Source organism: Cnephaeus nilssonii (genome assembly GCF_951640355.1).
Source record: "Cnephaeus nilssonii genome assembly, chromosome: 2".
Lineage (NCBI taxonomy): Eukaryota > Metazoa > Chordata > Mammalia > Chiroptera > Vespertilionidae > Cnephaeus > Cnephaeus nilssonii.
In genome coordinates, this window is record NC_137073.1 from 11403975 (window position 1) to 11426373 (window position 22399).

The following is a 22399-nucleotide window of genomic DNA, read 5'->3' on the forward strand; positions in this document are numbered from 1 at the left end:
GGCACTTGCCCTTCAGAGCAGTCTATTACTACAGTTTAAGGGTTCATTCCAGGGCTTGGAGAAACAAGCCATTTAGGTTTAAAATCATTGAAGTTTAAAATTATTTAGCATTAGGCACAGATTTATCTGCAAAGATCGGCGTGCTCAAGCTGATAAATTTAAAGCCCATCTTTTTTTTTTTTTAAAGCAGATAAGGCCGGAAGTAGCTCCTCATGAAACCTACCAAACACCAAAGAACAGCAGCTTGTCTAGTCCCTGGATTTTTTTTTTTTTTTTGCACTTTGACCCCGCCCACGGGGCCACAAATGGCGGAAGAACTGCACGCTACGTCGTGACAGCTCACCTACTGCGGAGGCATCTCAACGCTACGCCAGCGGCGTGGGCGGGGCAGCCGGCTCTTCCTTCCTGCCGGCCGCCTCGGCTCCTCCCCCGCAGCTTCACACGCTCATTGTGGAGCGACCGCGGCGGCAGCCTCTACAGCTGTTAGAGAACCAGAGACCCCAAGTCCTTGGCGCGCGTGAGCGCCCGCGCTGCCCCTTCCCCACTCCAAAGGCTGGGCGCGCGGCCCACCTTTATTCTCTCTCCTCCCGCCCCAGCTAACCGCCCTGCTCGCGCGGACTCCACGCCGCCGCCGCCCGCCCCTCCCCCTTCGGTAGCTCCCGCCCGCGCGCTCCTCCTCCTCCTCCCCGTCCCGGCGACGCGCACGCGCGCCAGCCCGGCTCGCGCCCTCTCGCTTTCCTCCGGCCCGCGAGACCCCCTCCCCTTCCGCCTCGCGGCGCTTCCTCGCGCTGCGATCTTCTCTATCCACCCCGAGACTGCGGGCCTTCCCCCCCCGCCCGCCAACGGCGGGTCCCCAGCTTCCCAATCCCCTTCGCTTCCCGCGCTCTCCGGCGGGGGCCCAGCCCCGGCCTCCTCTCCCTCCCTTCCCCCTAATTCCCCTTCCGGACGCTGCCATCATGTTGAAGCCTCAGCCGCCACAACAGACGTCCCAGCCCCAGCAGCCGCCCCCCACGCAACAGGCCGTGGCCCGCCGGCCTCCCGGGGGCACCAGCCCTCCCAACGGTGGCCTCCCGGGTCCCCTGGCCGCCTCCTCGGCTCCCCCAGGACCTCCCGCTGCCGCTTCCCCCTGCCTGGGGCCTGCGTCTGCTGCCGGGAGCGGGCTCCGCCGGGGAGCCGAGGGCATCTTGGCGCCGCAGCCGCCGTCACAGCAGCAGCAACACCAGGAGAGGCCAGGGGCAGCGGCCATCGGCAGCGCCAGGTGAGGAGGGTTGGGTTTCTGGGCGCTGGAGCGCAGGCTGCGGGGCAGCAGCGGCTCGGTTCCGGCCCGCCAGTCTGGACTTGAGCACACCGCGCGAGGCGGGCTCCTAGCCTGGCCGCCTTTGAGGGAGGACGGGGGAAGCCCACCCCTCCCCGTGCGGCTGGGGATGGGCCCTAACCGGTCAGAGGGAAAAGGGTCCCCCCACAGCCACCGGGACATTGAAGGGCCCTGCTCGGCTCTCAGCCTAGTTAGGGCTCGCAGCCTGGGCCTTAGGGGCAGGCGGGGCGCACCCCGCTAGCGCATCGGAACGAGGAGTTGGGGGGGTGAAGCGGTGATCGGGGTCCCCAGCTCCATTACCACGAAGGGTCTCGCGGTTCCCGGCTTCAGCCAATGGGGAGTCGGCTGCAGGAAGGGGTCCGGGTCGTAGCCAATGAAGGGGGGCGCGCGGCCCACAGTTTGGCCAATGGGGAGGGAGGGACTTGGAGCGGGTTGCCACCTCCCCCTTCCTGGTCTGGCCAGTAGGAGGGGAGCTGGGTGGGCGGGGGGACGGAAGGAGAGAACTGGGGAGGGGGGGGGATTGCGGCCCGGGAACCTCCAGAGCGCGCGCGCCCTTTGCGTACGTGCGCGTGGGTTCTCTGTCTTAAGACCCAGGCATTCACGAGCCCCAGTAACTGGGAGTGTGCGTGCAGGGGTTCGTGGCTGAGTGGTAGACACCACTCGATTTCTTCGGTGTATGGGTTAATGCCACTGAGCGTGGTGGTACACGCAGGCGCAGTGGGTTCTGATCGCGGGAGGGGGTATTTTGAAGAGGCCCGTGGGTCTTAGTGCGCAGGCGCAGACCGGGCGAGGCCTCCCGGTGGATACCTTTTGCGGCTGCGCTGTCCCCCCAGCCCCGCCAACGGCCCCCTCACCACCCTCCTCAACCGCCGGTTACATCAGCCAGCGAGGAGCGGGGTTATTAGACCATTGACGACCCTCTCAGAGTGGGTAGCTGGCTGAATGAGTCAAGAGGCCAAGAAGGTGGTTGTAGACGGTCTACCGTCCTCCCAGGAACTGGGGCGTAAGGCCCTGAAAAGGATTGTCTTTTCTGTTTGGGAGGTAACGTGCCTGAGCTAGGTACTTCCGGGTCTGTCCTCCCTGAGCTCCGCTTTTACATCTGAGATGCGGTATTATCTAATGCCGCAGCAATGGTCTCTTGGAAGGATGCAGCCTTGGCCCCTTGGAGAAAGGGAGACAGTGGTTGTTGATTGAAGTCTATTTTACTGGCATTTGGAGGAAATGTGTCTAGTGGTTTATAATGTCTGTGCCTTTTTCCTCTATAAGGTGAAAGTTTGAAAATCTTGTTGATGAATTTTAGCCTAGATCAGCATTTTCACATAGTGTGTGGATCTAGGATACCAAGTCCTTTGAAATTAATCGTGTAAGAGGGATTGAACAGATTTCAATAACTAGTTTCTTATTTCCTCTTACAGGGGACAAAGCACTGGGAAGGGACCCCCACAGTCACCGGTGAGTTGCCCCTCCCCCCCCCCCCACAAAGGTACAGAGACCTAAAAGATGCATATGTATGAATATAGGACAGTTAGGTACAGAAATAGTCGGGTAGGCTCAGAAGGCCAGGGGGCCCAGCTCATACAAGGTGGGTGGGAGTATGGAAGTACGGATTTTTAGAAGGAAGGTAAGATGTTGACTGGCTATTTATTTCTCCCTCCTATGTTACTGACAGGTATTTGAGGGTGTCTACAACAATTCCAGAATGCTGCATTTCCTTACAGCTGTTGTGGTAAGTGGGTACCTAACCTCTAGGTTGTGTGAGGGATGCCATGCATCTGTTTGATTTCCTTATTTTTCACACTTTCCTAGGGCTCCACTTGTGATGTAAAGGTGAAGAATGGTACCACCTATGAAGGTATCTTCAAGACTCTGAGCTCAAAGGTCAGTGTACTTAAATTAGCTTATTTTTGGAGTTGTGTGGAAAGAGGGAGAATGAAGTATGTTCATTGAAGATGTGAATTGAGTGGTGTTGGACAACATTGTGGCTGTTAACTCATTTCTTCAGGCTTGCGCTGGATTTCAGTGCTGCAAGCAATGAAAGGCATAGGAAATTTGAGGGCTGGATACTTTAATGTAAAAATTTAAAATGTAAAATTTTAATTTGGGGACTTTTGCTAAGTTCTGTGGCTGATACTGAGATGTTATGCATGATGTTGGGAAGTTTAGAAAGGTAAAGAGAAAAATAGTCATATTTGCCTTCATGCTTCTTGATATTGACCTTGGGTGTTGGAAAATGGGACTTTTTTTTTTTTTTTTTTAGTTTGAACTGGCAGTAGACGCTGTGCACCGGAAAGCATCTGAGCCAGTAGGTGGCCCTCGTCGGGAAGACATTGTGGACACCATGGTGTTTAAGCCAAGTGATGTCATGCTTGTCCATTTCCGAAACGTTGACTTCAATTATGCCACTAAAGGTATTGTTCCATGCTCTTATGTCAAACCCACTCTGTGAGGGGAGAGCTGAGAGCAGTTACATGATGCTTGATTCGCTCCCATAACCATCCATTTTACTATCTTGTTTTCTGAGGAAGATGACTGGATTTTTCTTGAGAATGTGTCTTGATATGTAAGACAATATGGGACGAATTTGGCCTATGTTGTGGCTCTTCCTGTTTGCTTTGTTTTCAGCTCCTGCTGCTTATGAACTTACTAAAATGGTAATTTTTATGCTGTGTCTACTCAACCCCCAAACCATGGCACACATAAACTTTTCTTTGCTTCTGAACTATTTATGGAAAGGGGGGCATTGGGGGAAAGCCTGTGAGATACCACATGATTCCTGATCTTCATCTCTGCGCCCACAGACAAGTTCACTGATTCAGCCATTGCCATGAACTCGAAGGTGAATGGGGAACACAAAGAGAAGGTGCTTCAGCGCTGGGAGGGTGGTGACAGCAACAGTGATGATTACGACCTCGAGTCTGATATGGTACAGTCTCCTTCCCCAAGACCCTGAGAGCTGGGCAGCTCTGCTGCCAGGGGTGGGTTGTTGACTCCACTGTCATTCTTGGAACTGGGTTGCTTGTGGCGGGGGGTGGGGGGCGGGGGATCATTTACTCTTGCCTATTCATGACATCAGATTCCAAATGGAAAGGCACAGAACGTAACAAAACAAAAATACCTGTTCTCCCACCATCTGTGATTGACAATTGTTAATATTTGCTTCAAGTCAACTTAACACAAAGTATAGACAAGAGTGAGTACTATGTAGGCACATTTCTCTTCCAAAGAAACAGCTACTATACTTTGAATCATTTAAAATTCTCTTGAGAATTGCTGTTTAATTTGTACAACAATTTCCTTTTTCTGCCTGTTTTGATTGTTTCGTGTTGCTCCATAGATCTAGTTTATTGCTTTTAACTGTTTTGTACTGTTTTACTTATGAACCTATCTAAGAATACCCAAACTGTATTTCTCTTTTTCCCTACTGATTTGTGCTTGTCATTATAGTTGCCTTATTGAATTTTTAGAACATGCACATATACCAAAATTTCTCTGGGATATAAACCTGAAAATGGGTTTCTTCGATTTTATGACTTCAGTTTTACTAGCTATTGCCAATTTGTGCTGCAGTTGATAGTTCTAGTTGGCATTCTCACCAGCCTTGTCCCAATTTTTCCACTTATGGTGTGGTCAGATTTTTAAATTTTTCAGTCTGATGGAAAATGATAGGTCATTGTTGCTTTCCTCGCTGGGTTTTAAAACATTCTCCCTCCTTCCTTCTAGTCCAATGGATGGGACCCCAATGAAATGTTCAAGTTCAATGAGGAGAATTATGGTGTAAAGACCACCTATGATAGCAGTCTCTCGTCTTACACGTGAGTGTCTTGGTACTCCCCATGTGGTGCAGTTTGAGGCATGGGGTCACCAACAGAGGGGCAGGTCTCTAGGTGGAACATCGCTTTTTTCATGCTTTTCTGGATATTCGGATTGCCCTCTCCCCACTCTCTTATATCTTGTGAACTGCTTTCAAAAATGTGCTTTTAATCTTGATTCCAGTCCACCACCTGGGTAAAATTAACTGCTTACCCATTTGTCCATACTATTCTTCTAGGACTTAAAATGTACTTAAATATGTGTTTTAAGTGCCCCCTAGAATCATATAGATGCCTTGCTGCTCTGCCTGGGACTTAGTAGATGTCCATTAAATATATGCTGGGTTGTGATAGGACTGATAGAAATTTTTTTCTTTTTTTCCCTTTTGTCCCTGGCACTGGGATGGTGGTGGTCTCTGGTGGTCTTCTCAGGGTGCCCTTAGAGAAGGACAACTCAGAAGAGTTTCGTCAGCGGGAGCTGCGTGCAGCCCAGTTGGCTCGGGAGATTGAATCGAGCCCCCAGTACCGCCTGCGGATTGCCATGGAGAACGACGATGGACGCACTGAAGAGGAGAAGCACAGTGCAGTCCAGCGGCAGGGTTCAGGACGGGAGAGCCCCAGTTTGGTGTCTAGGTAATTCCTGGGGGCAGCCTGGTATGTTTGGGGCTCACTGTATGGACCAAGAGTTTTGTACACTCTTGTTTGAGCCTCACAGCCATATGAGATGCAGGTTAGTTATTCCCAATTATTATTTTAGGAGATTAAAATGTAGAGTGGTTAAGTGCTTTACCCATAGTAACAAGACTAAAGTTAGAAAAAGATTTTTGTTTCAGAATTTTGATATATATTCTTTCTCTTTTTTCTCTGCATATTCATCTATATGCATCTCTTATTCCTCTCTTTGTGAAAATAGAATCAAACTGTACGTGACGATCTGTATCTTGTAAAAGATGCACCTTGACCTACTATGTGGTACTGCTTTTCTCATAGGACAGGGGTGGAAGAATTATGGAATATTAGCCTGGTTGGTCGGGTTAGGGTTGACAAAATGTAAGGTCATAAGCCTGTAGCCAAAGAACATTGAACTAGGACAGATCTTCAAGTGGGGTAGTGCAAAAAGCTGGAGCCAGGCAGAGAGAGAGAGAGAATGTGAGGGGGGTGTGTGTTAGTGCAAAAAGCTGGAGCCAGGCAGAGAGAGAATGTGAGGGGGGGGGTGTGTTAGTGCAAAAAGCTGGAGCCAGGCAGAGAGAGAGAGAATGTGAGGGGGGTGTGTGTGTGTGTGTTGGGTGGAAGGTGGCCTTTAGAAGGAAGGGCTTCATCTTTCCAAAATGTGTGGATTTTGTGGCTACTTGACCTCATTTGAACTCTTCCCTCCACCCCCAGGGAAGGAAAGTATATTCCTCTACCCCAACGAGTTCGGGAAGGTCCCCGGGGAGGAGTTCGATGCAGTAGTTCTCGGGGCGGCCGACCTGGCCTTAGCTCTTTGCCACCCCGTGGCCCTCACCATCTTGACAATAGCAGCCCTGGCCCAGGTTCTGAGACACGTGGTATTAATGGAGGTGAGTTGTGAAGCAGACTTGTGGGGGACAGGGAAGGATAATTAATTGAAAGGAATGGGTTGGAAGGATGATGGATTTGTGGTAATGTACTAGCAGGTACTATCCCTCTTTTTTCCCACCTTTTAAAAAAAAATAGGCCCTTCCCGCATGTCCCCTAAGGCACAGAGGCCTGTGAGAGGTGCCAAGACTCTGTCTTCACCCAGCAGTAGGCCTTCTGGAGAAGCTTCCGTCCCACCTCCGCCTGCAGGTAAAGTTCAGCATGTCACAGGAAGAGATGGGTAGGAATTTGTAGAAATACAAATGTCGGTTGTTGGAATACTGGGCTGGGAGACAGTTGAAGATGTAAAAAGCATTTTGAAAGGTTTGGGTTTATACTTTTTAGCAAAGAATTTTTCAGTTTCCCTCATGCAGAAACCCCAATATTTGTGGGTGTGTCTGGGTTTGTGGGTGTGTCTGGCTGGCAGATAACTTTATTTAAATTAGTTGCCAACACTTTAAAATAGGAGAAATCAGACAATTTCTAATTTTATTGAAGTACAGGAAGTTCCGCCAACACTGACCTGTCCTTTTGTTGTTGTTGTTAATCCTCACCTGAGGATATTTTTCCATTGCTTTTTAGAGACAGTGGAAGGGAAGGGGAGAGACACAAAGAGAGAAACATCAATGTGAGGGAGACACATCAATTGGTTGCCTCCCACACACACCTTGACTGGGCTGGGGATTGAGCCTGTAACCAAGGTATGTGCCCTTGACCAGTATCAAACCTGGGACCCTTAGGTCTGCAGGCCGATGCTCTGTCCACTGAGCAACACCGGCTGAGGCAACACTGACCTCTCTTGCTGCATAGCTGCAGGTGTCTGGACTGAGTCACGACTGCCCTTTTTGAGTCTTTCGTGGTGCCATGAGGCCATCTCACCTGCTTTGCCCTTCTGGGCATTTAGGTCTGTGAACTTGTATAGAAAAGAGTGGGTAAACTTTTCTTGGTGTTTTTAGTAAGTCCTTTGTACCCATTGATAATTGACCAGCAGTAACCATTGTGCAGCTTTCCCTTTTCTTCCAGTGGGCCGGATGTACCCCCCACGCTCTCCCAAGTCGGCTGCCCCTGCCCCAGTCTCAGCTTCCTGTCCTGAGCCTCCCATTGGCTCGGCAGTACCAACCTCTTCAGCTTCCATCCCTGTGACGTCATCAGTTGTGGATCCTGGAGTAGGGTCCATCTCCCCAGCTTCTCCAAAGATCTCACTGGCCCCCACGGATGGTAAGAGCCAGGTGGTTCATGGCTGTGGACAATGTAAAGTGTGGTTCTGGGGAAAAGACCTTCAGGTGTCTGTCTCTCCTTCTCAGTAAAAGAACTCGTGGCCAAGGACCCTGGGAGAACTCTGGAATCCCAGGAGCTGTCCCGGATATCTGGGAAAGGTAAGGATTGGTTTTTTTCTGCCAAAGTATAATGCCCCTTTGATTAGGAGAGCATTTCAATTAGAAAGTTGTTGGAATTTAATGTCTATTCAAAACAAAACAAAAACAGTCTATTAGGCCTTGGATTCTTCTTCTGTTTTTTAGATTTTTGTACTGTGGGCTACTGGCACTGTGTAGCCACCTTTGAAAAAAGAAATGTATATGTTCTCTTTTCACTGTTTCTCATAGTCTCTGGCCTTCAGAATGAACAGAAACGCTTTCAACTGGAAGAACTGAGAAAGTTTGGGGCCCAGTTTAAGGTGAGAAAAGTGTGGGAATGAGTTCTAGGATATTAACAGGATGAAGGTGAAGTGGGTCTGGGCAACTTAAAGAAGAGGTACAGGTAGAAGAGATGAGAGCAAGGGTGAAAGAAGGAAGCAAGGCCTTGGGTCTGGACCGGTGTTATATGTGTGATTTTTCTCCTTCAGCTTCAGCCCAGTAGCTCGCCTGAGACCTGCCTGGATCCTTTTCCTCCCCGGATCTTAAAGGAGGAGGCCAAAGGGAAGGAGAAGGAAGTTGATGGTCTATTGACTTCAGAGCCCATGGGGTCCCCAGTCTCCAAGACAGAGTCTTTATTGGATAAGGAGGACAAACCGCCCCTGCCACCAGCAGGAGGCACGGAGGGGCCAGATCAGCTCCCACCACCTTGCCCAAGCCAAACTGGCAGCCCCCCAGTGGGCCTCATCAAGGGAGATGACAAGGATGAGGGCCCTGTTGCCGAGTGAGTTGGGTGGGGAGGTGGGTGGGTGTCGGGTGATGAGGGGCAAGCCATGAGGATTTACTTTGCTTTTCTCTCATAGACAAGTGAAGAAATCCACATTGAATCCTAATGCCAAGGAGTTCAATCCTGCAAAGCCTCTGCTGTCTGTGGTGAGATGGGGTAGCATCTTCCATAAAGGAGACTTAGGAATGGGGTGAAAGCACTGGAGGGGAGAGCGCTTGCCACCAGGCAGATGTGTGAAAGTGTGTAGGCTGATTTGGGAAAAACAGACCAATTTCAGGGCTGGGTGGCAAAGGATTGTGATGTGTCCGACAAGGATTGATTTGTTTCTCTCTGATACTTAGCATTTGGCTCAGGGAATGTCTTGAGTGTGGTAGTTCTGAGCATGAGCTTCATTTGGACTCACTGACTTGGCTTAAACCCCTGTACTTTTTTATAAGCTTTGTGATCTTGGACAAGCCACTTACCCTACCTCTCTGCTTCAGTATTGTCAGCTATAATTCAAGTGTGTCCACCTCGTAGGGTTGACGTGAGGCTTAACCAAAATAGAGTGTAGAATGTGTTTGGCACACAATACTCCATCCATAAATGCTGTTGCTGTATAGGCAAGGGGGTTGCTATGAGTAATAGAAAAATCGTGAGATATTTTATACACGTCCTCCCTTGTCTCTTACAGAATAAATCCACCAGTACCCCAACTTCTCCGGGGCCCCGGACTCATTCTACTCCCTCCATCCCGGTGCTGACAGCAGGCCAGAGTGGGCTGTACAGCCCCCAGTACATTTCCTACATACCTCAGATCCACATGGGACCAGCTGTTCAGGTAAGAGAAGGGGCTCGGTGGGCCCAGGGTGTAAGAGGTTTGGTTGGGCTGGCTGAGGGACCAGGTCAGACCTGTTCTGGGCATTTGTAAGCCAGTCATTCAGCCTTATCTGCATTACTGTCCCTAGGCACCTCAGATGTATCCATATCCTGTATCCAACTCAGTGCCTGGACAGCAGGGCAAGTACCGGGGAGCAAAAGGTGAGCAGGGTTGGGAGGGGCAGTCGGTGCTGCCCAGTGCCTCCTGGCAGATGGAGCTTGAGCTCTGCACTATTTTTCCCCTGCCCCCAGGCTCCCTGCCTCCCCAGCGCTCGGACCAACACCAGCCTGCCTCAGCCCCTCCAATGATGCAGGCTGCCGCCGCTGCTGGCCCACCTCTGGTGGCTGCTACACCTTATTCTTCCTACATCCCCTACAACCCACAGCAGTTCCCAGGCCAGCCCGCCATGATGCAGCCCATGGCCCACTATCCCTCACAGGTGACTGAAGCACGGGAGGGACATGAGGGTACAGAGGCCTTGCTAGAGATCCCATCTCCACCTCCCAGACACGGGAGCTGGGTGAGAGAGGCAGTCAGTGTTCTGGGTGGTGGGGCCAGGCTGGGGATTCAGTCCTGGCTCTGGTAGGATCTGTTGCAAGGCACCTAAGACCCAAGCTCCAGACAAATAAAATAAAAATTAAAAGATAGCCACCACCCAAGCCTTCACTAAAGTGTCAGTAAAATAGCACCTACGCAGTTAGGTTATTTGTGAATGTCCAGCAAGGTAGTTGTGACAAGGCCAGAGCATTACTGTGCAGAGGTTATGCCTTCCAAGTCCTATGCTGACCATTTCTCTTTGCCACTCCAGCCGGTGTTTGCCCCCATGCTTCAAAGCAACCCACGTATGCTGACTTCGGGGAGCCATCCCCAGGCCATTGTGTCGTCCTCCACCCCTCAGTACCCTTCAGCAGAGCAGCCCACCCCCCAAGCCCTTTATGGTGAGTTCTGCTGGACCCTCTCCCTCCAGGCTGTGCTCCTCAGTCCCCTCCAGTGTGCTCAGCACTGATTATCTCTCTCCTTCCATCTGTAGCCACTGTTCACCAGTCCTATCCACACCATGCCACGCAGCTCCATGCCCACCAGCCGCAGCCGGCCACCACGCCTACGGGGAGCCAGCCACAGTCCCAGCATGCGGCCCCCAGTCCTGTCCAGGTGCTTGCCGTGGGGGAGCTGAGTGGTTGGGGCAGGAGTTGGGGGCTGAAGGAGAGCGGTAGAGCTTGGGGTATTTCCCCAGTGGTGAGGATTAGGGGTCAGTGGGTAGAAGGCCTGGGTATCAGGAGTGAGTGGCGCTTAACCTTCCCCTCCCCCTGACAGCACCAGGCAGGGCAGGCCCCACACCTGGGCAGTGGACAGCCACAGCAGAATCTGTACCACCCAGGGGCCCTGACAGGCACGCCTCCTTCTCTGCCACCGGGACCTTCTGCCCAGTCCCCTCAGAGCAGCTTCCCCCAACCAGCTGCTGTGTATGCCATCCATGCCCACCAGCAGCTGCCCCACGGCTTCACCAACATGGCCCATGTTACCCAGGTAAGAACTCGAGGAACCTGCTTTGTCTGGGTCTGTTTTGCCATGAGGACCTGGGCCATGAGACTGTCCCATTCCTGAGTCCCTGGTGCCGGGCTGCCTCTACGGCATGCTCCTGACCCTGGGATTCTTGGCGCCTTTGTCAGGCTTCTGTGGTGCTCCTAACTACTCTGTTTTCTGCAGGCCCATGTCCAAACTGGAATCACAGCAGCCCCGCCCCCTCACCCTGGGGCTCCCCACCCGCCCCAGGTGATGCTGCTGCACCCACCCCAGAGCCATGGGGGACCCCCCCAAGGCGCAGTGCCCCAGAGTGGGGTGCCTGCACTCTCAGCTTCCACACCCTCACCCTACCCCTACATCGGACACCCCCAAGGTGAGCAGCCTGGCCAGGCGCCTGGATTTCCAGGAGGAGCCGATGACAGGATTCGTGAGTTCTCGTTAGCTGGGGGAATTTGGCATGGAAGAGCTGATGGGCTGCAGGTGGGGCAGGATGCACGGGTTCTGGGTGGGGAGTGAGGGGTCTTGGAGGCAGGGCTGTCCCACAGGGCGCCTGCCGACCTGCACCTGTCTGTGAAGTATGTAGGGTGGGCAGAAGCCACAGTCGCCGCCGCCAGGGGCTTGCTCCTGGCTCTGTCCTTTGCTTCCCTCCGTCCTCGCTCAGTTGTGATCCAGCAGCCCCCCTCCCCACTGCCTCCCCAGCTCTCAGTGACCCCGACTGTCTCCTGACTTAGCCGAGGTAAGGTCAGCGCAGCAGACAGGGCCAGGCTGGGGTGTGGGGGGCTGAGCTGGGCACACGAGTAAGGGCTCTGGCTCACTGGGAAACAGTGTTTGATTTGTGCTTCTGACAGCCCCATGAGACACCTTGAGGAGGCCGCTCCTACCCACTCCCCCCACACCCCACACTGGACGGCATTGGATGGACAGCTGCTTGGGTTCTAATGCTCCTGCTCTCTTCTCTTTCCCCTCCAACCAGTTCAATCTCATCCCTCCCAGCAGCTCCCCTTCCACCCCCCGGGGAACTGAAGATTGTCCTGGCCGCGACCTGAGACCTCCATGAGTGGAGGGAAGAGTGATCTCTATGTCTCTTCCCCCAGCAGCTCGGACCAGTCCCAGCTCCCCAACCCCCCCCCCCCTTTCCCCGGGGGAGCTGGGGAATTCCTGCCAAGCACCTTGAATGGGAGAGGCCTCAAAGTGGGTGGGCCAGGGTCCAGTGGGGGTGGGGAGGTTCCTGCTCTGCCCCTGCCCCATCCCCACCCCATCTTGCCCTCCCATCCTCTATCCCCCACTGGAGACGGAAGATCTTTTATTTTCTATTATTTATATGTCAGACTTGGGCCCCCTGTTCTTTCTTCCCCATTAACTCGAGTGACCTGCGTGAGAGACAGATGCCCCACAAGGATGGTTGGACAAGGACTTTTACTTTTTATTACATAAAAATATTAAAAAAAAATTAAAAAAATAAAATTTTAAACTAACTTAACCTGCCTAAAGTTTACTTTTTGGAGAATACAGTTAAGATTGTGGCCATCAGTCTTAAATGTGGTTCCCAAGGTGGGCCCTTCAGCCTGAGGATGCTGCCCTCTGGCTCTACTGCTGTACAGGTCCCCCAAATTTTCTCACCTCCAGATTGGTCCTCATGAAGTACATCTTCTGATTTACACTTCAGTGTGTTTGGCCACTGGAAATAAAGGTTTGGTGAGTGGGCTTGGGTGTGGGTGAGACCTATAAAAATGAAGTTGCAGTGGGAAAAGGGGAGAGGGCTAGATTGAGGGGCCAGGTTATGGGGAATTGGAGCTAAACTAGGACAAGAACCAAGCATGGGATGTAGAAAAATCAGGCTTGAGAGGTTTGGGGATTTTTTTGTTCCAGGCAGCAGTAGGAATTTTTTTTTACCTGGCCTTGGTTTTGTCTGTGAAAAAGAGATTATTTCACCCTTAGGGAATTACAAGGACTGGTGCTTAATTGTAGGCAGGGGAATTTCAGCTCTGAGCAAAGCCAGAAAAAATTGGCTGGGACTGGGACAGGAAGAATGAAGATGAGATATTGAGAAAGAATTCCCAGGATCTGAAACCTGGTGGGCATGGGGTTGGAGAGGGAGAAGTTTTGAGGTCCCAAATTAAAGAGAGCTCTCTAGGGGATGTCAGTTGGGGTTGTCGGGGGCAAGGATGGAAGAAGCAGGAAAACCTTTCTGAGATGGGGAGAGAGTAACAGCAATAGGGCCTCTTGCACACGCCCACTGGGGATCAAGCCCACAACTTGGGCATGTACCCCAACCAACCAGCAACCTGGGCATATGCCCTGACCAGGAATCATTGAGACTCAACCACTAAACCACACTGGCCAGGCAGGCCTGAGGATGTTTGAAGTGTAGGTCTCCAGTACTGTGAGTGATGTAACTGCAGGTGTTAACTGGTACTTTTTATTTAATATATATTTTTACTGATTTCAGAGAAGGAGAGAAAAAACATCAATGATGAGAATCACTGATTGGCTGCTTCCTGTACGCCCCCTACTAGGGATCAAGCCTGCAACCTGGGCATGTGCCCTTGACTGGAATCGAACCCAGGATCCTTCAGTCCGCAGGCTGACGCTCTATCCACTAAGCCAAACCACCTAGGGCAAGTAGTAGTACTTTAAAAATTTTTTTTAAATTTTTTTTTTAATGACTTTGTAGAGAAACATTGGTGTGAGAAACGTCTATTGGTTGCCTCCCATACATATCTGAACTGGGGACCGAACCCACAACCTGAGGATGAGCCCTGACCAGGAAACAAACTGGCGGCCTTTTGGTGCATGGGACACTTAACCAACAGCCACACCGGCCAGGGCCCTAGTCCTTTTGATGAGTTAAGAATTGCAGGTTGGTTTTATCTTACTCCTAAGAGCAGAAATCTCAAAGTTGGGAGCTTATACTCCATCCAGCCAGGAATCCCCCTCTTAATCCTAAATCCTCCTTCCCTTGAGCCTGTTCTCTGGAGTCAGATCAGGTTCTGAGTTTTTCCAAACAGCCCTCAGCCTCCCCTCTCAGGACTGCTTAGTAGGATGTCTGGGATATACTCATTTGTCAGGATCCAAGTTTGGAAGGTGTACCCATTATTCCCTGCTGAATGTTACCTTTTTTTTTTTTGTTTTGCGGCAGTATCCTGGTCAGTAGGTTCCATTTTTTTTTTTTCTTTTTAAAATTGATTTTAGAGAGACATCGATTTGTTGTTCCACTTTGGTATGCATTCACTGATCGATTCTTTTATGTACCCTGACCAGGGATCGAACCCATAACCTTGGTGTATCAAGATGCTGCTCTAACCCACTTACCTACCCAGCCAGGGCCTCAAGTTTTTAAAAACCTCAGCATTTTATTCTGATTATTTGATAACCAGCATTTTTCTTTTTAAATCTCAAACGTTGAAAAGTGAAACCTTCATTCTACACCTTCTCAAGCCTGTTTGGAATTGGTGACCGCGGTAATAACCCATCAAGTACAGATTATATGGGTGCTGGTTCCAGAGGTAAGATACAGTCCCCAGTATCAGAGCTTAAACAAGGAGAGGTAGACATTAATGCCAGTGCCTACTCAAGGAGGAAATGAGCTGAGCCCAAGCTGGTTCCAAGTGATAATAGCTGGTTTCAGGGTACCTCCTGGGCTTGTGCCCCCCCCCCCCCTTTAAAAATTATTTTTTAAAATATATTTGATTTTTTACAGAGAGGACGGAAGAGGGATAGAGAGTTCGAAACATCAATGAGAAAGCAACATCGATCAGCTGCCTCCTGCACACCCCCCACTGGGGATGTGCCCGCAACCAAGGTACATGCCCTTGACCGGAATCGAACCTGGGACCTTTCAGTCCGCAGGCTGACACTTTATCCACTGAGCCAAACTGGTTAGGGCTAAAATATATTTTTATTGATTTCAGAGAAGAGAGGGAGAAAAACATCAACGATGAGAGAAAATCATTGATAGGCTGCCTCCTTCATGTCTCCCCACTAGGATCAAGCCCAGGTATATGCCCTGACCAGGAATCGAACCATGATTGGCTCACTGAGCCACACCAGCCTGGCTCTGGCTCCCTTTTTATATTCCTCTATCGTTCCAACTTAAACAAAGGACACAAAACCCAGGCTAGCTTACTATTCACAGAACAGTTTATTGACCTACCTCACCTGGCAGGCCGTGTGGCCCTTCTGGCCAGGAGAAGTGATGGTCTAGTTGCCACTCTGCTGGATTGCAGCCTATGCCCTGGGAAGGGGCATGAGAAACAGAACACTGGCCGGCACAGCCCTGCAGACAAGAGCCTGAGCAGAGGTCCGCTCTCAACTCCACTTGATGTTCTTGTCCTCCTCAGTCATGGCTGGTGTGTCAGTGACGAGGCCAGTGCCAATGGTCCGGTTGCCATCTCGCAGAGTAAAACGCTGGCCTTTTTCTAAGATCATTGGCTGCCGCAAGATTAGGCTAAACTTCAAGTCCTCCCCGGGCATAGCAAGCTCCTGGAGGGGACAGAAACAGGGATTGTACATGGTCTTCAAGATGTCTTTATCCCAACTGTTTTGTTGGCTACCAAAGTTAATGGTTATGGGGAAATGCAGCATGATGATTATTTCTGGGAACAGCCTCATCCCAGCTGTCAGGCAGATGCAAACAGAATATGCAAAGGCAAAAAAAAAAAAAAAAAAAAAGGACCACTGATCAGTATTCCTAAGGTATGTTCTTAAGGGAAAATGTTTAAATTTTGGACTATGGAGGTCTCTTAGGAACTTCTCTAAGCCCTACGTATAGTAAAACTCTCAAGAAGAAATACCCTTTTCTGAGAAGTCTCTGGGTAAATGGTAATATAACTAAGTTTTTCAACTATTTCAGCCTAGGGAATAGTGGATGAGGACTCGTTCCTCCAAAATCCATTGGTCCAGACCTCCATCACTAGGTTCATCTACATCATCAGCCAGCTTCTCTTCACCCAAAGAAAAGTCACCCACATTGTCACATCTTTGGAACTGTAAGTGAGGGAGGCCTAATATGAAGAGTGCTCCTTCACATCCCATCCCTATGCCCCCATACCTTCCCTGGAGGCAGGATGACACGACAGGCCATGTCCCAGGTCAGGGAGAACATGACAGGCATGAAGTGGGATACAAAGGGCTTGTGGCGGCCACCTTCCTCTTTGGTGAGGATGTAAACCTGGAAAGGAGAGCAAGTGGCTAGAAGCACTGCCTCTCGGGGGCAATCCGTCTCCGTCAGCCCTGCCCACTGCCTGAAGCCGCACCTGTGCCTCCACCTTCTGGTGGGGCTGGATGGAACCGGGTTTGGCCATTACCAGGCCACGTCTCAGGTCCTCCCGCTTCAAGCCTCGAACCAGGGCCCCAAGATTGTCACCTGCCTCTGCCCTCTCCAGGCTCTTGTGGAACATCTCAATTCCTAGGAGGGAGAAGAGGAGACAAGGACCGCTGGAGCAGAGGGAAGGCACAGGGATCTGCAAGGCAGAGGCCGTCCTGGAGCCAGCCCCGGGGTCTCAAGGCTTTCTTCCTGTACCTGTTACCACAGTGCGAATGTTCTTGTTATGTCCCAGGAACTCACACTCATCTCCCTTCTTCAAAATCCCACGTTCTAGCGTACCTGTCACCACCGTGCCCCGGCCTGGGAGGGAACAAGAAAGGATATTCGGGACCTTGGGCAAGGCTCTTGTTAGGGGGAGAGAATGCAAATGAGCACGGTCCTCACCAGGGATAGAGTAAACGGACTCTATAGGCAGCAGGAAAGGCTTCTCTAGGTCCCGGGTGGGCACTGGGATGTGAGTGTCCACAGCATCCAGCAGCTTCTGCACAGACTTCAGGCCTAACTCAGGGTCACGTTGCTAGAAGGGGTGCGGGAGGGGTATGACAGGACTCTGAAGTTTCCATTTTGCTTACCAAGAACTACTAGTACCCCCCAGACTCAGAGCACGGCTCCAGATGCCTATCCCGCCCCATCCTCTGTTACTACAGCCCCTGCCTGACCCTGCCTTCACCTCAAGGGCACAGAGGGCAGAGCCTACGATGACCGGAGTCTCCTCCCCTTTGTAGCCAAACTCAGTGAGCAGTTCCCGGATCTCCAGCTCGACTAGCTCCACCATCTCAGCGTCCTGGACAGCATCTGCCTTGTTCACATACACCACAACATGCTCTACTCCAATCTGCAGATGGGAAAGAGGGAGATGGTGTCCTAAGGGGCCCAACTCCCCACTCTTCCTCTTTCCACTCCCACCCAGGCTCCGCATACCTGTCTGGCCAGTAATAAGTGCTCTCGGGTCTGGGGCATGGGGCCGTCATTGGCTGCCACCACCAGGATGCAGCCGTCAAGGGGGGCAGTGCCTGTGATCATATTCTGGGGAGGAGGAGGAGGAGGAGAGGAAACACAGCCTTGTTCAGCGACCTCAGCTCCACATCCATCTAGCCAAGCACAGCAATTAGGAACTGAGGCTCACCTTTCTCCGCCATCTCACCACCCACTTTAAGTGGCCATGCCCACAAATCCATGATCTCAAACCTATACATCTTGAATACCTTAAGCTCCTCCCACAAGCCTACCATTTCTCCTGACAGGAGGCAGCTCCTGGCCTGTCCCCAGCAATGCTCTCACCTTAACGTAATCGGCGTGACCTGGACAGTCTGTGTGGGCATAGTGGCGGGCAGCAGTGCTATACTCCACATGAGCTGCATTGATGGTGATACCGCGGGCTCGCTCCTCCGGGGCATTGTCAATCTCTTCATATTTCTTAAACTTGGCCCCACCTCCCTCGGCTAAAACTAATCGGGGAAGGTAAGAGAACAGAGCTCTCAACTCTAGTTCCAGAGGTAGCGGCCTGGCTTTGGGCACACCCCAGGTCCCTCCCACTTAAACAACCTTAAACGGACAGCCTGGGGCTGGACCCTCCCTCAACTTCTGCAGAGATAACCAGTCAGAAAGAAAGAAAGCGACTTTCTGGTAAAGTCTCCGCTTACAGGGCGGTCGCTAATGCTAGAGGGCGGCCATTCAGGGTCCCCCCAATTTATGCACCACAAAGTTCTTCATGTTCAGGGGAAATCTGTTTCCTGAACAGAAATCTTCCAACCCCACCGCCCCGCCCACTGGAGTTCTGGCTCCTCGGGCTACACTAAACGCCTCCAGCAGCCGCGGTGCGGGCCCCGCCTCCCTGGCTCCAGGTCCGCCTGCAGAGCGGGCCCGGCCGGATGCCCCCTCAGCAAGCCGCTTACTTTTCGTGATGGCCGCGGTCAGTGTGGTCTTGCCGTGGTCCACATGGCCGATGGTACCCACGTTCACATGGGGCTTGTCGCGCACATAGGTCTTCTTGGCCTCCACGGCCAGGCCGCGGCACAAGAGGGTCAGTGCCGGGGCCGTCAGCGGCCGCAACAGGCCCTGCAGCAGTGGGGTCGGGCCGGCGCCGAGACCTGCCGGGGAGAGGCGAGGCGTGGAATCAGGGCGCGGGTCGGAGCTCGGCCACTCCCGACAACCCCCCCGTGTCCCCGGACCCCCAAGTGTCATCGCCCTCCCGCCCCCTCACCGCTGAAGAGGGGCGTCGCGCGCAGCAAGGTGGTGACGGCCATTGTGGTCGTACTCACGCCCCGAGTACCGCTGCGAGGTACCCGATGCCCGCGCGTGCAGAGAGGGCAATTGCGACTGGAGGTTACTTCCGGCGGAAGTGAGGACCAAGAGGGCAAATCCGGGCACCTCTAGCCACCAATTTTTATGGTCATCTCCGCCGACTTCCGGGCGCGGGCCGGAAGACGTCAAGGAAGGTAAATACTGGAGCGCGGGGGCGGGGAAGGATGGAGGTCTCCACACCCACTCAGGCCCCGCGGGAGGAGGGAGCACGCAGTTCTCCCGGTGCCGCCAGGGGGCGATGTGAACGTCCCATGATGCACCAGCGCCCGGAAGACCTGTGGACTCGGGGGTTCCCGAGCAGCGGGCTGCGTTTGTGCTTAGGTTTAGGGAGGAGTGAGGTCCGGGTAGTCGGGGTCGGGAGGGCGGCTCCCGGCCTCCGCAAGGCAGAGGCAGCAGAGGCGGCTGAAGCGCGGACTGCTCAGGGACCGTCACGGACTCGAATCCCGGGAGTCCGACCCACTGCGCAGGTCTGTCGAGCGGGAGGTGGGACAAGGCCCTGCCGCCAGGCTGAGGAAGAGGGTCCTAGGCGCCTTTCGGGGGTGGGGCTCAGGTAAGACCCATCTCAATGCTGAGCCTTTGTTTTTTCTATCTGTAAAATGGGATTAAGTAGTAATATCTACCGCATGGCGAGACCCTGCTCTGGGAATGAATGAGCTGGAGAAAAAGCAGGAGTGGGGTCCTGAGGCCTCCTGGTCGCACAGTCTTTAAACCTCAAATATCTGCCCTCCTAGCCCACAGCCTGCGGGGACAGCCGAAGCGTTGCCATTCACCCCTGTCACACTTCAGCAGTCCAAGATATAATTCCCTTGTTGATTGCCTCACCCACCCACCCAGTTTTACTGATGATACCAAGGGTGCGGGACCAGCCTCAAGTACCATTAAGAGCAACTTGAGCCCAGCTGGCCTGGCGGGGTGGTTGATCATTGACCTATGAACCAGGTGTGGACGAAAGGGGCCACATGCAAACCTGACATGCTCAGGGAAGGCCTGCAAGAAGGTCTTGCAAACTCAGAAACCTAAAGTAACCACAAAGGATAGTCTGAAAATAAACTTTAACTAAAAGCAGTGATGGTGGGTGCTTACATCCTAGGCCCGTATCTTCACTGACGAGGTCAACCTTTACCTTAACTGAGCCTATCTGTCTTTTTGCATCTATAATAACATACCCTTGAAATGTTTGGGTAACTTGTAACTTCCCTTTTTCCAGACCCCTTGGGGCGCAACCTAATGTGCCTGGGCACCAGGACAGATACCACAAATTCCTTCATTATTATGTTAATTGTTCCTGCACCCACCTAAGTATGTGTCTATCATTTTACTTTTTATCAAATCCCAGGGATTTCCCTGCTCTGCTTCCTCTCTAGTCTATCACCAGTGGATTTCATATAACCCACCTACATCCCTTCCTTTGATTGCAATCTATATATATAAAAGCCTAAGCAACCAGCCGGTAGCTATGATGCACACTGACCACCAGCGGGCAGATGCTCAATGCAGGAGCGGAAACCACAGGCATGGAAACATGGAACAGGCTGATGAATCTCAGAGGGAAGTGGGTGGGGAGAGGGCGGAAAGAGATTAACCAAAGATCTTATATGCATATTAGAGGCCTGGCCTGTGCCCTCTCACAATCCGGGACCCCTCGGGGGATGTCAGAGAGCCGGTTTCAGCCCGATCCCTGCAGGCCAGGCTGACGGACCTGTGCTTAGGCTTTTATATATATAGACTAGAGGCCTGGTGCACCGATTCTTGAGGGAGGGCGAAGGCCAGGCCAAGGGACCCCACCGGTGCACAAATCCGTGCACCGGGCCTCTAAGTGTATAAATACAGATGTAACCCGCCATTCTCCAGAGCATTACTAGTATCTCAATCCATTGAGGTTCTGCTTCCCAGCAATTGTTGACAGTCAGTTTGGCTCAAACTCACAGAAATTCTTTACAGGTTTGAATGTTTTTATGTTAACACAAATAACAGTTGGACTCCCGGTGGGGGTTTGTTCCCTGTAGGGGCACATGCCAGGTTGCAGGCTCCATCCCCAGTGTGGGGTGTTCAGGGGTCCAGCCGATTGGTGATACTCTCTCGTCACTGATATTTCTATCTCTCCCGTCCTCTCTGAAATCAATAAAAATACATTTAAAAAAAGAGAGAGCAGCTTGAGTCTTTCTTATTCCTGTTTGTCCCCAGCAGCTAACACAGGGTGGGGCACCCAGTGAGTGCTCAGTAGATGTCTGTTAAATGAATGAATGAGTTCAAGGAGAGTACTAGAGTACTAGTATATAACCTTTAACTTTCACATCCCCCATCTCATCCCCCTGGGATGATAATAGCAGCTGCTTATTTTTAACCCTGGTTAATGTTTCCAAAATTCATCAGATCCTAGGACTCAATTAACAACGTTTCAAAAAGATTTCCTATAAATTATGATCAGTGGGGTCTGGGCACAGAAAGGGAAACCATATTTATTTATTACACACACACCCTTCTTAAGCTCAGTGTTACCCTGTGTGGTAGTGAGAGAAGTTAGCTTGAATGCAGGCAGATAGGGCAGGGGTCCAGTGTGAAACAAAGGCAAGTGGAACATAGGCAGGGACAGACATGGCAGTTTGAGCAAGCCTGATCACAAAAACCAACCATGCTGAAAAAAATAGAACGTTTTTGGACACAGAACGGGAGGCATGGGAAACCAAGGGAGAGCCTGCAGCAAAAAAAGTGTACAAATACATAGAAACAGAGCAAGTTCAGGTCCATTGCTGGGCCTGAACAATGGAATCAATCAGGTGGTGACACAGGTAGATATAAAGCAGGCTCGTAGCAAATATATACCCCTGGACTACAAGACTTTACAGGCAGCCGTTATTGGGCCCTCCTCCCCATGCGAGGAGTCTAAATCTACTTGTATTAAGTTTTCCATACTTTTGCTTAAATCTTCTGGTCCTTGGAGCTCATTCTTCAGTATTGAGAGACAGAACCCCGGGGAAAAACCCTCAACTCACTATTCCGGTTATCAGCAGGAGCTGGTATTGCCCCCATTTTACAGGTGAAAAAACAGCACCAGGGTGATTAAGGAACCCAATAGAACTAAACCCCAAAGTGTGCACTTAACTACTGCACTGTACTATATATGCGTCATCCTATATAATAAAAGGGTAATAAGCAAATCGACCGAACTGCAGAAAGACCGATCACTTTGTGTGTGTTTTTGTTTTGTTTTGTTTTTAACTTTTTTTTTCCTTTTTTTTATTAAGGTATTATATGTGTACATATCTTAACATTGCCCCCCCGCCCCCACTCCCATACATGCCCTCACCCCCCAGTGTCTTGCGTCCATTGGTTATGCTTATATGCATGCATACAAGTCCTTCGGTTGATCTCTTATCTCTCCCACCTCTCCCTAACCTTCCCGCTGTATTTTGACAGTCTGTTTGATGCTTTACTGTCTCTGTATCTATCCTTTTGTTCATCAGTTTATAATGTTCTTTATTATCCATAAATGAGTGAGATCATGTGGTATTTTTCTTTCATTGACT

General features: G+C 51.4%; 2 protein-coding genes across 12 annotated transcripts; one reads left to right on the forward strand and one right to left on the reverse strand.

Moving 5' to 3' along the window:
* Window positions 1–411: 411 nt before the first annotated feature.
* ATXN2L (ataxin 2 like) lies at window positions 412–12729 on the forward strand. Of its 11 annotated transcripts, XM_079790752.1 has the most exons (24): window positions 414–1258; window positions 2731–2767; window positions 2985–3041; window positions 3122–3193; window positions 3573–3723; window positions 4114–4238; window positions 5036–5127; window positions 5557–5757; window positions 6508–6683; window positions 6820–6930; window positions 7726–7938; window positions 8025–8096; window positions 8325–8395; window positions 8564–8856; window positions 8936–9005; window positions 9533–9679; window positions 9807–9879; window positions 9970–10157; window positions 10527–10656; window positions 10749–10870; window positions 11033–11245; window positions 11426–11615; window positions 11819–11978; window positions 12216–12729. In XM_079790752.1, the coding sequence occupies exons 1-23, from the start codon at window positions 957–959 to the stop codon at window positions 11971–11973; spliced, it is 3261 nt and encodes a 1086-aa protein (XP_079646878.1). In that variant the 5' UTR covers window positions 414–956; the 3' UTR covers window positions 11974–11978; window positions 12216–12729. The 11 variants fall into 11 exon arrangements, with proteins under 11 accessions (XP_079646876.1, XP_079646878.1, XP_079646881.1 ...); XM_079790755.1 differs by lacking the exon at window positions 11819–11978 and having other exon boundaries at window positions 12216–12728; XM_079790756.1 differs by lacking the exon at window positions 11819–11978 and having other exon boundaries at window positions 12239–12728.
* A 2264-nt stretch (window positions 12730–14993) lies between these two features.
* Window positions 14994–18914, reverse strand: TUFM (Tu translation elongation factor, mitochondrial). The gene is made up of 10 exons (XM_079780157.1): window positions 18772–18914; window positions 18464–18658; window positions 17850–18016; window positions 17490–17594; window positions 17239–17403; window positions 16953–17085; window positions 16764–16868; window positions 16498–16649; window positions 16293–16412; window positions 14994–15724 (listed from the first exon to the last, which is right to left on the reverse strand). The coding sequence occupies exons 1-10, from the start codon at window positions 18812–18814 to the stop codon at window positions 15551–15553; spliced, it is 1359 nt and encodes a 452-aa protein (XP_079636283.1). The 5' UTR covers window positions 18815–18914; the 3' UTR covers window positions 14994–15550.
* Window positions 18915–22399: the final 3485 nt, after the last annotated feature.